Here is a 16453-nt window from a genome sequence, read left to right as displayed (position 1 = left end):
TAGCGGAGTCGACATGGAGAGCCGCGGACATCGATCCCGCGCCGTGAGGACGGTAGGTAATTCGATATAAGATACTTCGACTTCAGCTACGTTATTCACGTAGCTGAAGTTGCGTATCTTATATCGATTTTCCCCCGTAGTGTAGACCTGCCCAGAGTTTTAGAAAAGGATTCAATTCTCAAGAGTATGTTAATTTTGATTTGGAGAAAGGCCTTAAGTGTATCTTTTTGGCCTGATTCAGGAAAGCAATTCTATTCAGCACGGTACTTAGCAGGTATGCAAGTGCTTTCCTGAATTGGAGGTTCTCTCTGAGGTTTGCAATAATTTGATGAAATCTTATTTTTTCACTGCTTAAAGGGACACTGCCAAGATAAAAAAAAAAAGACCAAATTCTGTTCTTAGTTAAATCAGTGTCGAATCAGAGTAACTCCATTGACTTAACATGACTGTAAAAGCAGCACTTTGCAATTGAAGTGATTTGTTCTTTGGGCCAAATTCTGCTGTCACAGTCTAAATCTAGAATAACTTCATTAGTTACTATGATTTGACATTGTTGAATTGAGGGAGCATTTGACTCAGGCAATGGGATCAGCTGAATAGCAAGGTGCCATTTTTAGAGCCCCCAATCCAAGTTTAATTTAAGACATGTGAGTTTCTGTGTGTCCTGTTTAAAAAAAATAAGCAAGCCCAAATGTTGGGTCTAACTTAAAAGTGACAGTGTAGTCAATTTGTAATCATACTCTCTCAGATTGGGGTAATTATTAAACAGAACATCTCTCATGCTTCTTAGTTTTCCTCTCAAGATTTCACTAAGAAAGCCATCTAACCTCACTAAAATCAATAGGACTCAATCTATTGACTTCACTGAGGTTTGGATCAAGCCCTAAAGGCCTACTGCGGTCCCTAAATTCCATCTTCAGACATGCAGCAGCACCATATTGGTAGAGAGAGTAGGATGCTTTGTTCTTTTGATTTGGGTTTTTTATCCCCCTTCTGCCATGTGCTCTAAGCTGCAACCTCAGCTGATGGGAGGAGTCCCTTTGCATGACTCCCCTTCACCGGGAGGCAAGCCGAGCAATAAGAGTATTTAGTCCTTTTGTTGATGTTTTATCCATCCAGATGTAGGAAGTTTCCAGTTGTAAGATCCAGCCCTATCCCATCTCCTTCAGGGCGGGGGCGTAACAGTTTCTGTAGGAGAGCTGCTCCTCACACTAATTACCCTCCTCTCCTGTATGGCGAATAAACTGCGCGGCAAGCAGCCTTTTAAAGCTTTTTTAAAAGTAGGTTGCGCAACCAGGAGCCAATCACGCTCACTGGTGGGAAATTAAAAAAACACACAAAAACAAACAAACAAAAAAGCAGAAGCCCATTCCCCATGGGCAATCCCCAGAACAAGCAACAGGCCACTTAAATAAATGAATAGGCAATTACGACACAACGAAGCCTAATTAGGCTTGCTGGGTGCCACCCTGGCAGCCTTCACCTCAGTACCATCATTTTATTTCCTAACAAGCCCCAAATGCTGCATCCATTGGTTAAGTCAAAACAGTAACTAGCATTTTTGCTGACTCTATTCATTTGCTTTACATTAACTACACGGCCCATTGACAACTCCATTCCTGAAATATACGGTATGAAGTCTTCATTTTTGATTCCTTTCAGAATGGTACATTGTTCCACAATATGATCTAACTGTTCAATCTCTCTTCCCTTTCTCATGAGCTAGCCTGAATTGTTCCATCACACTTGTAGGCCTGGCTGCACATAAGTAATTTCTTAGTGAGCATAATTGGGAAGGTGAATGGAAGGTTAAGTTGCAAATAGGGGCTTGACAAACAGTATGCTGGAGTCAGGATGTCTGTGCTAGCTAAGATAAGCACCAACACCTTGATGCTAGGGACTAAGGACAAGATAAAACTGGAATGTAAAGATCAGGTTCCACGGAACAGCACGTGGACAGAGCATGCTGCACAGGGATTGGTTCCTGCACAGTAAGAAAGCCACTCCAAAAATATGTGGTGTAATATATAGCAAATACAATGTAATGTATATAAAGGAAGAGGTTGTCTGTGTAATTCTGAATGTGTGGTATGCCTGGGCTATACCCATCCCCTCTGCTTGAGTCTGATCAACTCAGTGTAGCTTTGCTGTGTGACAAATAAAGGACCCTGCATGATGAAATCCAGAGTCGAACTGAGTGTTTTGGATCCCAGAGAAGAGAACTGGATGGCGTGTTCTCCCAGAACTGGTGGACAAGGTGTTCTGGATAAGCCAAATGGAAAAGGTCTCAGAGGGAATCCCAACAACACTACACTGCAGCTTAAGCAATATATTTCCTCAGCTGCCATGGTTCACTGGATACTGGATATGCCACGTATGATTTCTGTAACAAGGATGATCGTTCTATTGGTGAGACTAGAGAAAAAGCTCTAATTATTTTTAAGCTGGGCTGTTGCAATGTCAATTAAAATGCCCCGAGTCTCAGTTTTGGGATACAAGATCTCTGCAGGGAATGAAAGATTGCATATTCACAGGTCTCTGAGCCCGGTTTTTACCTTGAAATGTGAGATGCAGTGCAACTGCTACTTAGTACACCTTATCGGCATAGGTTACAGAGTACTGTTCCATACTGAATATATGTTGTTTTCTTAAACCTCCAACAACTAAACACACCCTAGCTTTGGGCAGGGGAAGAAATGGAAAGTAAGATAAAAGGTATATGCCCAGTTGATTTGAAACATACGGTGCTCAGAAAGCTCAGTGAAGATTGCAGTGTAAGGACAGACAAACAGACATCTCGTGGACATAAACACACCTATGTACATTTTAAAATGTATTTTTATTTACACGGTGGAAATGCCTAATCAGCTATAAGTTTAGGCACCTGATAATTCAGCTTTTTTTTTTGTAAAAGTATATAAATATATACATGAAACTCTTATGAAGTAAACATTATAAACTGTGATACTTACAGTAAACATTCACTACTCTTTTCTAGGCTAATGGGTGTAAAGTTTGTAAAGCTTAAATACTGATTTCAAGTATCCCCTGTAAAATTGCTCTACTATATCAAAATGCTGAAAAGGAGAGATCTGCTATACACAAGCTTTTAAAATAGACTAATAAAATGTCCCTGTAAGAAAATCCACCAGGATAAAATACTGCCGTATTTTCCCACCCTCCTCCCACTGCAGCAGAAACAAATACTAAAAAATAGTTGCATACCCACAGAAGGCATTATTACAATTTTTAATTAAAACATTTTTACTTCAGTAATTTATCGGAGAATAAGGAAGCTGCAAAAATGCAACTTTATTAAATATTATTTTTCCTGGTACATAAAGAACCCCAAAACTATGGGATGGGGGAGTAGTGGTACTGCATTGTCTTGCCCTTTACCATGTACTATAAGTGGCATGAAGGACAGACTGCATAGAAGAGATGGTTGATAGAGAATGAAGATAAGGACTGGAATAATATTGGCAGAACGCACAAAATATGCAGGAGCCTCTGCCTCTGTTGCTTTTTTTTTTTTTTTTTTAAAGCACTTCAGGCTCTGGTATTTTATTTGCCTCTCTTCTGTTCTTCAGCTTGCAGATGTTTCAGGACATAGAGGACAACTTGATAGCAGAAAATGTACTGATCCTGTGAGAGGAAGAATCAAACATGTTAAACAGAATGTTCACACTAGCTAAACAAGGTGCCTCTACCTGTACTTCACAGGTGGCGCAATTCCTTATTTGAATACTAATTCATATAGTTTATTAACGAGAGAATATGATGAGTGAATGTTATGAGACAATGCTTAAAGAGAACAAGGGGGTCAAGAATGGGCTGCCCAGTTTTCAAGTGTTCTCCATGTGGATTTGCCTCCTGGTTAATATTTAGTTTGATTCCTAATCCCACCATCACCACCACTACTTTGTCCTTATATAAGGTTTGCCATCTGCAGACCTCAGAGCAGCTTACAAATGAGGAAAGGGAAGCACCAAGGAGTGAAGTGACTGGACCAAGGTCACACAGCAGGTCAGTGGCACAGCTGGGAATAGAGCCCAGGTCTGTGATACAACCTCCCAGTTTACAATGAGGATACCACAGAGTTTGGGTCTATTTTTGGATAATTCTGTATTTTGTATTAAATAAAGCTGGAGAACTCCCTGATCTTGTATTCACTGCCTTCTCTAGGTTCAGGTTAGGAGGCTTTTTCAACCTTTTAGTCCTAAAAGTCATTCATCCAATTACCATAATGCTATGGATAACACCAGCAGATAAAATGCAATTGCTTTTTTAGCCTAATGTGCTATTACTTCCAGTTGGAATAAAGTAAGTTCTTCCAGAATGGAATAAGGGGTTTAATGCAAGAATTCTAGAATGAGACTGTCAGATCTTTTATAGTCCAGATTAACACAGTTCACTACATGTAAATTTGCACACACTATATTTGCATGCCCTTGTATTTGCATGTTGTGAAGCTTGTCCAAAATTACATTCATTGTTATGAATTCTGTCCCTATATTAGCATTTGATTTCACTCCAGCAACACTGAGGTTGAGTTTATGGGGTACAAAGTGAGTCATTCTACAATATTTCCTAATACACACATCTAGCACAATCTATATGCTTATCACAATTTTTTGAGAGATCAGAAATTCAGTTAAAAATCTTTATTAAAGTACAACTTGGTAAACCAAGGTAGACATACCTCCGTCTGAACCATTCCATGTCTCTGTAGTCTCATTGTACGCACCAAATCAGAGATGTCAAACTGCCAAAAGCAAACAGACGGTGGCAGCAAGTGAGATGTTATAACAAAAAACAACAACAACAACAAAACCCCCCCACACATACAGGAATACACACCTGTGGCACAGCAGGGAATTTGCATTTTAGTCTAGTAGACAAACATTAGTCAAATGCCAGTAAATCCACCAAGCTATGGACATACAGTAGAGTATACGGAAAGCATATAGTATAGCCAGTACCAGCGCAATAAATATGTGAGGTGTGAGTGCATCCTCTACTTTTCCTTTATCTTTCATTTTACCTGCTCGACACACCCTTATATTCCCCAGTCTTCATTCTACTAAAGCTCAGTCTGGAAGGGTGCTGCACACTCTGGCCCTAAACCAGCAAAGCACTTAAGCATGGGCTCAATTTTTAAGTATCTATACACTCCCTTTGGCTTCCATGGAACTATGAAAGTGCTCAAAATTAAGCCTGTATGTACATGCTTTGCTGAATTGGGCCCTAATGTGCTGCCAATACACTTTATTTTATATCAAGATGATAGGAAAGTGATTGCTCCATGAACTGGTGGATGGGATGACTTTAAAATGAGGTTGCCAGTGCCCTTCTGTGGACAAGGAGTACATAATCTCTGTGAAACATGGCACGGCATCCTAAATCCTGTTACAAAAACTCTTTTACTACATCACTGACTTAGGTTCAGGCTTAGGAGCTGAAACAGTGACCTCTTTTGGTTTTGCTTTATTGAAGCCTCCTTTGTTTGGATGAAAGGTTGCTAACTACTGCATTCTACAGCTTCTGTATTTATCATAGCTTCCACAAAATGTCCATCCTGTTTATGAGAAAAGCATGGCATGTTTTCTGTTTTAAATATTTGCTTTAATTGAATTATGAATGTTACAGTGTAAAGTGTTCAAGTGTAAAATCAGGAAGTTTCTTAAAAACCAGAGTATTAGATAATTTAATGTTGACTAAAGCACATTTTATAAAAACACTGGTAAGAAGAAATGTGAATTTTAATTCATTTATAATAAAGAATTACTACAGTCACTAAATAACTAGGCTTGGCAGAATTATATTTTTTTATAATTTTGATGGATAATACAAATGTTTATTTTTAAGCTTATAAAATGTCTATTTACACTTTCACAGTTGTGCAAAATTATGGGGTTAAGAATATTTGTCTATTTTTATTGATTGAAATTCACAGTCACGGGAAGTTACGTGGGGGTATCAGACAATAGCTATTTAATGACAACAGATCTTGAGATTCAAAAAAAGCTTTATAACCACTACAACAAATTGTCTGCATCACATGTGAAAATATACGAAGTAAATGTCCTTACACCAAACTCAAAGTTCTCAAGCAGCATTTTTCTTACTTTGCCGATCTGTACATGTTGGTCTTATCCTCCTAAACCTATAAGAGTATCGCTACACAGCGTTCTGGAGCCCGCGGGAGTGAGTCTCCCAGTCCCGGTCGACAAACTTGGGCTACAACAGGAGCTCACAAATAGCTGCACAGAGAGCACTTGGAAGTTGCGACTCAGGCTGGAGCTCAGGCTCTGAAACCTAGGAAGATCCAGGGCTTTTAGATTTTTTTTTTTTGTCCTCAATATTTCTGGTTTTCACAGTTATTGCTGTTTTATACCATATACCTAATAATCAGGTTAAGGTATAACCAGAGTCCTTGATTCAAAATAGTTGCACACTAGTAAAATAGCCAAATAGCTCCTAGGGCTCACAGTCCACTTAGTGAAAAGCACAGTTCAATCTATTCGGTGGGTACTCACATCAAGATCCTTGCTGATTAATCCTAGAACCACGTCGATACAAATAAGTGTCCCTGAACGTCCAATGCCTGCACTGCAGTGAGTGATGATAGGTCCCGATTTATGGATGTGCCTCATGTAGGAGATGAAAGTGAGCAGGTCGTTTGGTTGAGATGGTGTGTCATGGTCTGGCCAGGCAGTGAAATTCAGATGAGAAACACGCCGTAATTCACCAGTCTAAGGTTTTAAAAGAGACAGAACAAATACATACAGAAATGGCCAAGCAGACTGGCAGAACTTGTAAGACTTGCCTAAGGCTATTCTGTAGCCAAACATCCCACTGTAAACGGAGACTTGCCAATTAACTGTGACCCAACATTTAGGTTTTGTGAACAGCACAGTTTTTAAAACGGCTTACACGATTATAATTGTGAATTTGTTTGAATGTCAACCTTTCCCTGCCACGTGTGGAAAATAAGCCTGATGAGAGTGTATTAGAGCTCGAGAGCAAAAGGACATGGACTATGAATAACAGTGAAAGTGATCAGTTTAGTTTCATTGTCCTAGCTGCACTGCTAACACAAAGTCATTCATCGAGTAAATTGACCTACAAATGAATTTAATTATAATAAATCTTTCTGTTTCTAAATCTAAGGCATTATTGGTAATGCATATATGGGGCCATGTCCTGACCTTCTGTTACAGGGGCACATTAGCATTGTGAGGTGATGTGCTTGAGCAGTGCATAAATGCTACCTGCTGAAAAGGTCTCAAGCTAGCTTACACAGAATTTTATTCCAGTGGTGGAAGAAGCTGCTCACTCAAATTCCTACATGGAGGAAGAGTGGCCCAATCATAATAGTCAAAAGAAATAAGGACAAAAAAGATTAAAAAAAAAAAAGTAATCCTGTGGTTTTTTCAGGATGCAGACTGAAGGGATCCATGCCAAACAAACAAAAAAGGAACCTGCCCAATCCCCCCAGAAATCCACAGAGTGTGCAGAATGACTTGATTTCCTTACTTGTATATCTTCTAGCTCCAGCACTCTAATGACAAAGCCTTTCAGCTGTTGCAGTCTCACAAGGGCCAGCCGGAGTCTGTCATTGACCATGATAGTTTTGCCAAGCACATCGGGCCAATAACGCTGGCATTTTATCTTTTCTCCTTCTACTTCCTGGGTCATCATGGCTATTACAGTACACTTTTGTTCCCAAGTCATTTGCCAGAAGTCTGCTACTGTAGTGGGGAGTGGTCCTTGACATGCAATGTAGACAAATTCTTCATTCCCCACCGGCATTCTTATGAAGCTGGCATTGATGTATCCAGCTTCAGTTCCTAGGGGCACTCTTGTGGTATCATCTGCAATCCCAAAATAGAAAACATATTTTAATTATATATGTTCATACTAGGTCTGTCAAGTGATGAAAAAAATTTAATCGTGATTAATTGCGTGGTTAAAATTTTTTATCGTGATTAATCACTCAAATAATCTCACTGTTAAACAATAATAGAATACCATTTATTTAAATATTTTTGGATGTTTTTCTACATTTTAAAATATATTGATTTCAATTACAACACAGAATACAAAGTGTACCGTGCTCACTTTATATTTATTTTTGATTACAAGTATTTGCACTGTAAAAAACAAAAAATAGTATTTTTCAATTCACCTAATAGAAGTACTGTAGTGCAATCTCTTTATCATGAAAGTTGAACTTACAAACATAGAATTATGTACAAAAAAAACTGCATTCAATAATAAAACAGTGTAAAACTTTAGAACCTACAAGTCCACTCAGTCCTACTTCAGCCAATTGCTCAGACAAATAAGCTTGGTTACAATTTGCAGGAGATAATGCTGCTGACTTCTTGTTTACAATCTCACCTGAAAGTGAGAACAAGCGTTTGCATGACACTGTTGTAGCCGGCATCACAAGATATTTACGTGCCAGATGCGCTGAAGATTCATATGTCCCTTTATGCTTCAACCACCATTCCAGAATACATACGTCCATGCTAATGATGGGTTCTGCTCGATAACGATACAAAGCAGAGCAGACCGATGCATGTTCATTTTCATCATCTGAGTCAGACGCCCCCAGCAGAAGGTTGATTTTCTTTTTTGGTGGTTTGGGTTCTGTAGTTTCTGCATTGGAATGCTGCTCTTTTAAGACATCTGAAAGCATGCTCCACCCCTTGTCCCTCTCAGATTTTGGAAGGCACTTCAGATTTTTAAACCTTGAGTCGAGTACTGTATCTATCCTTAGAAATTTCATATTGGTACCTTCTTTGCGTTTTGTCAAATCTGCTGCGAAAGTGTTCTCAAAACGAACATGTGCTGGGTCATCATCCGAGACTGCTATAACATGAAATATATGGCAGAATGCAGGTAAAACAGAGCAGGGGACATAAAATTTTCCCAAAAGGAGTTCTGTCACAAATTTAATTAACACATTTTTTAACGAGCATCATCAGCATGGAAGCATGTCCTCTGGAATGGTTGCCAAAGCATGAAGGGGCATACGAATGTTTAGCATATCTGGCACGTAAATACCTTGCAACCCCGGCTACAAAAGTGCCAGGCAGACGCCTGTTCTCATTTTCAGGTGACGTAAACAAGAAGCAGGCAGTATTATCTCCCGTAAATGTAAACTTGTTTGTCTTAGCAATTGGCTGAACAAGAAATAGGACTGAGTGGACTTGTAGGCTCTAAAGTTTCACATTGTTTTGTTCTTGAGTGCAGTTATGTAAAAAAAATAAATTTACATTTGTAAGTTGCACTTTCACGAAAAAGAGATTGCACTACAGTACTTGTATGAGGTGAATTCAAAAATACTATTTCTTTTGTTTATCATTTTTACAGTGCAAATATTTGTAATAAAAATAATAATATAAAGTGAACACTGTACACTTTGTATTCTGTTGTAATAGAAATCAATATACTTGAAAATGTAGAAAAACATCCAAAAATATTTAATAAATGTAAATTGGTATTCTATTGTTATTAATGCGATTAATCATGATTAATTTTTTTAATCACAGTTGATTTTTTTGAGTTAATCGCGTGAGTTAACTGCGATTAATCGACAGCCCTCGTCCACAGGGCCAGCTCCAGACCCCAGCGCGCCAAGCGTGCGCTTGGGGCGGCATGCCGCGGGGGGCGCTCTGCCTGTCGCCAGGAGGGCGGCAGGCGGCTCCAGTGGACCTCCCGCAGGCGTGCCTGCGGATGCTCCACCGGAGCCGCGGGACCAGCGGACCCTCCGCAGGCACGTCTGCAGGAGGTCCACCGGAGCTGCGCGACCGGCGACCGCCAGAGCGCCCCCCGTGGCGTGCCGCCCTGCTTGGGGCGGCGAAATTCCTAGAGCCGCCCCTGCTCGTCCATACACCCATAATTAAACCTAGGTCCTGTAAACACTTATGGAGTACTTTTCATCTCACAAAAACTTTTCATCTCACATCCATTCTTGACTTTAAAATGAATCCTCAAAATATCCTATTTGAAAAAAGTATTAACCCCACATCACATAAGGAAAAAGCGGCAGCGAGGTTAAGAATCTGACGATCAGAGGTGCAGAGCCCTCGCAGTTGCCACAGACAAGAACTGGAGTTTTGGGCTTTCAGCACTCCTAGAAATCAGGCTCTATGGGTACGTTTACACTCCGAGCTGGGGGTGTGACTCCCAGCTCCAGGAAACACACTCACGCTAGCACTTACTGAGCTAGATCACTACAATGAGACTGTCGCCGCAGCAGTGCAAGCAGCGAGATGGGCTAGCTTCCTCAAGCGCATGGCCATCAGCTTGCCCCTCTCGCTGGCACAGATATGTCTCCTCAAGCTGGGAATCACACCCCCCCAGCTCAAAGCGTAGACGTACCCGTAGTGTCTTACCCACGGCTTCAGAGACTCTTTGTCGGAGCAGAAATTAGAACTCAAGACTTTCTGGCTCCCAGTCCTAGACTCAGACTTCATGCCTCATGCACATGTAACTAACGGAATATAAACATAATTCTTTTATAGTGAGATTGAGACAGTGTATTAATATTCATTATTATACCTTTGTCACTCCAGATTTACAATGGTATAACTAAGAGCACGGGCTGCCCTCCTAGGTATATGTCTATTGTGTGTGACAAAGAGGATCAGCTGCATAAATAGAATTAATGTTTTACGTGCGAGTGGAGGGAAAGGATGAGAGGCATAAAATAACAAGCAGGTGCACTCATATAATGATTTTCATCCACAGATCTCAAAGTGCTTTAAAAGGGTGGGCAAGCAGCATTATCTCTCTGTTACAGATAGGGACAACAGGTGCAAAGAGGTTTAATGGTTTGCCCAGTCACACAGTAACTCAACAGAACTGGGAATGGGAGTCAGGACTTACCAGTCTGATGTCAAATCCACCAGACCACACTGCCTTTCTGGTTAAATCAACATAAACGTTTAATATCAGATTACTTAGGACTTACAGGGAAGTATATTTTTATATCTGTTCTTCCTCCTGTTCTCCTTAGTTTGTCCAACCAAACACTGATCCAAAGGCTTTAAGTCTTGAAGGTTCTATAAACAGATAGTGAGCTCATATTAATAACTGCTGGGATAAACAAAATGCCATCAATTTTTAACTGTTAAGTGATTAACAGTATCTATCAGAAACATGTAGAAATGATGCACTATAGATTCATAGATTCCAAGGCCAAAGGGACCACTGTGATCATCTAGTCTGACCTCCTGTGTAATACAGGCCATAGAATTTCCCCCAAATAATTCCTTTTGAACTAGAGAATATCTTTTTTTAAAAAAAACATCCAATCTTGACTTTAAAATTGCCAATGATGGAGAATCTACCTTGGCCAGGGGTGAGCTGCAGCCGGTTCGCACCGGATCACGCGAACCGGTTGTTAAATTTAGAAGCCCCCTTTAGAACCGGTTGTTCCTGGAGGAACAACTAGTTCCAAAAGGGCTTTTAAATTTAACTAAAACTGTAGCAGCTCCCTACCCTTCCCCCAACCCCAGCTCACCTCACTCCGCCTCCTCATCCGAAGCTCCTCCGGCTTCTCCTCCCCCTCCCCAGCTTCCCGCGAATCAGCTGTTCGCGCGGGAAGCCTGGGAGGACTGAGAAGAAGCAGCGCTTCCACCAGGTGAGCTGGGGCCGGGGCCAGGGCGCCAGCGGGAGGAGGGCTCCAGGCGGCGCGCCTCTCCGTGAGGTCCTGGCGAGACTCTGGGGTCGGGCGGCGTGGCTCCTGCCCCCAGGGTCCAGCTGTAACCTCGGCCGGGTGGCGTGGTTCCTGCCCGGCTGCCGGTCCGGGCGGGCAGCCGGGCTCCTGCCGCCCGGTCTGGCTCCCGGGTCCGGGCGGCCCGGCTCCTGCTGCCGGGTCCGGGCGGGCGGGCGGCCCGGCTCCTGCCGCCGGGTCCGGCTCCTGCCGCGGGGTCCGGGCGGGCGGGCGGTCCGGCTCCTGCCGCCGGGTCCGGGCAGGCGGGAGGAGGGAACCAGTTGTTAAAAATTTGGCAGCTCATCACTGACCTTGGCCCTTTGTAAACTGTTCTAATGGTTAACTAACCACACTATTAAAAACGTACACCTCATTTCTAGTATGAAAGTGTTTAGCTTCAACTTCCTGCCATTGGATCTTGTTATATCTTTCTCTGCTAAACTGAAGAACCCATTATCAAGTATTAGTTCCCCCTGTAGTTACAATTCACAGTCACATCACATGGGAGTAAGACATTCAGCCTTGCAAAAAACAACAACAACAACAACAAAAACCCAACTATCTTCTTGTAATTACTTTGTAATCTTGTTCTGGAAGTTTTAACATAGTTGGTAACATAACAACAACTTTAACAAGAGTAGAGATTCATGTTTTCATCGGGAGAGCTGGATTTTGCAGAGGTCATTACATGTTCCATGTCCTTTCAGCTTAAGTGCTGGTTTAAAAACTATTATTTATTATTAATTATTATTATTAATGGATTTGAAGAAACGGGCAAGTCTCAATCACATTTCTGGATCTAAAGCCAATATAGCTCAGTCTAGTTAATGTAGTTGAACTGAAACAGAGGGGAGGAAAAGTATCCTTTCCTCCCTTTTGCTTTAGCCATGCAGCATCAAGCCCTACGTTTCTACCTGCTTCACACTGCCCTAGTGAAGAGTATTTTCATTGCATGATTCATATTAAAAAGAGTTTTACAAAGGACGGAAAATAGCCTGTGTTTGTTTACCTCAATCTCTTTCGAAGGTACTCCTTGTTCCAGTAGTCCACGTAGCATTCGGATGACTGACTTCAGTTTGGCTCCAGTATATTTGCCTGAAGGAAGCACTCTGACAATTGGGAGCGCAGAGAGCTCTTCATTGGTCACTAAAGGGCAATCTAGCAGCAGAAGAAGATTGATTTATGTGCACATATAAACAGCTAACAGAAAGGACAGCCTATAGCATGCTATAGTAGAGTGCTATGAAATGAGAGATTTCCCAGGTACCACCACATCCAGTTTTCAGGTTGTCAATTGCTTATTCATATACATATTTCTTATATTTTATAGAAAAGATTACCCATAAGAGATCCATGACTTAAACAATCCTTCCAGCATTATCCCTTCACTGGTAATGCTTGCTAACTTTTATCACTATTTTCCCCAGAACTGTATACAGTACAGATCAATTCATGATTAAAAATGTCAACATTTGAGAAACCATGAATGAGTAATTTTCATCTTTAATTTCCTTGCAGTCAATACACTGAAATAATCAACAAATGCATTCTTAGCATGGATTCTTGACATATTGTAATTTGCAAGATCAATTACTCAGCACTTGAGCCAGAGACTTTATATTTAAAAGTGCAAGCTCACACCTTGCAGTTTTTTCTTTAAAATGTCATCTTAAAATGCATTGTAATGGTAAAAGCGTAAGATGTGTTAACTGTATTAAAGTTTAAAAAAAACCTTGGTTTAGAAAGGCAGGTATCCATTATTTTTTCAAACACCACACAACTCATTAATAATCCAAGTTTTCTTGACATGAGAGTTAAAAATAGCTTGTGACTACTGAATCATACAAAAAGTTTACCAGAATAGTTTATGTTCAAGTTTATTTTTCCTAAGTTAAAAAGCACTTTGAAGCACAGATGCTATAGACACAAGTCTGAATATGACTTGTGAATATAAATTCAGGTAATGGAACATACTCCTGACCATATTCAAGATGTTCAAGATAGACACCCAATTCTGCCACCCTTACTCGTGTTGCGCAGTATCTTATTCTGGGAGTAGGTCCATTGACGTCAGTAAAGATGGCAAAATCAGGCCTGAAGTAATGAGGAAAATGCCATGTATTTAGGGTGTGGAGTCAGCACTCAATAGATGCCTATAGGATCTCAGTCCAATTGCACATTTCACCATATGCCATTGCAGCTTTCATAAAATAGATATTATGGAAGAAATTGGCTGCAGTTCTGACTATGGCCCAATTCTGCAATCCTTCGCTCAGACAAGCATTCAGTGAATCAGTAGGGTTACTCCCTTGTGTGAAAAAGGGTTTGCAAGCTTGAATTATTATGATCCACTCCTATGAGCTCTTGAGCACCTTGATCTCCCATTGACTGCTCTTTCCAGGACTGGGCCCTTAACAATATCCAGAACATGTTCAAATACATTTCTGACATGATTACATTATTGTAATCCTCATTTTCCATTGATTGTTTATTTGTTGAAGTCCTTGCCTTTAGCCAGATGTTCCTGATTTATTGATTCAATAGGGAGTTCATCACTTCCCCATGTAATTTCATCTTCATCCGCTTGTCCCACAAGAGGTTGTTGAGGTGACCTAGAAAAGCAAAGAACGTTAAAGGTTTCTCATTTCCTAATGGAACAATAGATTTCAATTTTAAATATGAATATTTTCTGTAAACACAAGACCCTACAACATATGAGATCATTTAGAAAACTACAGAATTCTTAAATTTAGATCAAATTTATAAACCACATTTAGAAGAAAATAAATATTTCAAGTATTCAATAGATTCGACCAAAATAAGAGGTTTAATTCCATGATGATAGCTATTAATGTAATAAATAGAGATTATGAATCATATTAGATAAAATACAAATATAGGGAACTCTCTTAAAAAGAGAGAAACTCAAAAAGGATATTTTCTGGATCCATTGTTAGTGTTGTTCCTTGAAGAAAACAGCCTTAGCTTCTAATGATTTTTTAACTTTACTGAAGTAAATTTAAATGACATATTATTTATAACACACAGACTGCATACAAAAAGCTACATTAAAGAGCACAAAAGTTACAACATCAAGCACCCAAATATTGAGAAATGCCAGAATTAAGTTTGCCCATGGAACTTGTATGTATGTATGTATGTATGTATGTGTGTGTGTGCGCGCATGCGCGCATGTTACACATGTAATTATAACATACGTACAGACATGTTATACACCCATTCACACACACCAATGACTTTCTAGTGTGATCTGTATCTTTGCAGGACAAAAATGACAATACAAAAATAAACTAAATTTTGAATGTATTTGAGAAAAAACTGCCATTAATAGTTAAGTTTTCTGAAGTTTTACTCATAGCAACACAGTGTAGCTGCCTTTGTTATATTTTACTTTATTATGCTTGAGTCATGACTGAAGATTCTCTCATTTAAGACTAGCAGGAAAAGAACAGAGGGGGAACCTTTGCTTGTTGTATAAGAACCTAAATAGCTAAAACATTTCCCCACAAAATGTGCAGAATCCTCACATTCTCAGAGCAGGACATCTCAATCTAGTTTTGCAGGGACCACCATAAGCCTGTCTGGACTTTGGATTAAAGAAGGTGGCAGTTACTGCCAGTCTTGATGGTGATATTGATGGGGACACATTCCCACATGGAAATGTCCGTTCATTCATCAGTTAAATCACTGTCAGAAAGAAACAACTTTCAAACACTACTGGCCTGGGCTGGATTCAAACCAGCGATCTACAGATGAAAAGTTGTCCTTTGGGATCAGTAAGTTTTGGGAAAAGAGGAAGGAGTGGAGGCAACGGGGGGACTATGCAAGTCCGGATCTAAATACTTTTTCATCCTAATTATGTTCCAGTAGTTGAGTAGCAAAATAGAGTCCTACAGCAAATTTGTACTGTTCATAATTCACGACGGATGTTCTTGAACACCCCCACTTGACATCAAGTTCTATAGCACTAAATAATATCATGACCTCTCAGATAACATGAACGGACCACAAAGCCATCCTATATCAACATGTCAACAGACAGATAGGGTTTGTGGTTAGTTTGTGCTTTATCTTCTCTTATCACCGAGCTGTAAAAATTACATTTCTCTTAAATTCCACTTAAAAATCTCACCTTTCAGGCACTACTTTGTCTTCACAATGTTCTTCACAGCCATTTATTTGTGTCGGCTAGTGAAGGAAGCATTTCAAAGTATAGTGAGTTATGTTGGAAGGGGACTGTACAACAATCATACTTTTATCTTATAAACTAAAACAATGTTAACAAGTAAATTAAATATTTGTGCAGGGTACCACACTGAAAGCATTATGCATTGACAATCTCTATTCTTCTAGGAAATCCACCCAACCACAAAACCCCCAAACATTCAGCCTCTGCACTGGGGAATGTGGAGCAGTCGGACAGGTAAAATCATATCCCACCCTAGAACCCACCCCTGGCTCTTCTTCCAGCTGTAGTCTCTCGGTGCTAGTAATGTTGGTTAGGGGTTGGGTTTTTTTGCCAAAAGCCCTAGTGTGTGTACATCTTATTTTGTCTGAAGAACTGGTATACGCTATACTGGGGAAAACACTTTTGGTGATATAAGCTGCATCTAGACTAGGTGGGTTCGCCAGTATAACTACAGTGAAGACTAGGACTAGGAAGGAGCCTAGCTCTAGTCCTACACATAGGCAAATGTTCAG

The 16453-nt window shown here is 40.3% G+C and overlaps 1 protein-coding gene across 2 annotated transcripts in view; it reads right to left on the bottom strand.

The window, feature by feature from the left end:
* Positions 1 to 3541: 3541 nt before the first annotated feature.
* The window catches only part of PTPN13 (protein tyrosine phosphatase non-receptor type 13), a 144113-nt gene continuing 131201 nt past the window's right edge, over positions 3542 to 16453 (bottom strand). For both annotated transcript variants that reach the window (XM_045019370.1, XM_045019371.1), the window contains exons 40-47: positions 15885 to 15940; positions 14240 to 14343; positions 12741 to 12889; positions 10988 to 11078; positions 7540 to 7877; positions 6540 to 6755; positions 4703 to 4765; positions 3542 to 3645 (exon numbers count right to left, since the gene is read on the bottom strand). In XM_045019370.1, the coding sequence (XP_044875305.1) occupies positions 3565 to 3645; positions 4703 to 4765; positions 6540 to 6755; positions 7540 to 7877; positions 10988 to 11078; positions 12741 to 12889; positions 14240 to 14343; positions 15885 to 15940 (1098 nt within the window). In that variant the 3' untranslated portion in view covers positions 3542 to 3564. The remainder of the gene's footprint in view (positions 3646 to 4702; positions 4766 to 6539; positions 6756 to 7539; positions 7878 to 10987; positions 11079 to 12740; positions 12890 to 14239; positions 14344 to 15884; positions 15941 to 16453) is intronic.

Source organism: Mauremys mutica, chromosome 5 (genome assembly GCF_020497125.1).
Source record: "Mauremys mutica isolate MM-2020 ecotype Southern chromosome 5, ASM2049712v1, whole genome shotgun sequence".
NCBI classification, from domain to species: domain Eukaryota; kingdom Metazoa; phylum Chordata; order Testudines; family Geoemydidae; genus Mauremys; species Mauremys mutica.
Note: the sequence above shows the minus strand (reverse complement) of the source record. Positions and strands in the feature narration are given on the sequence as shown.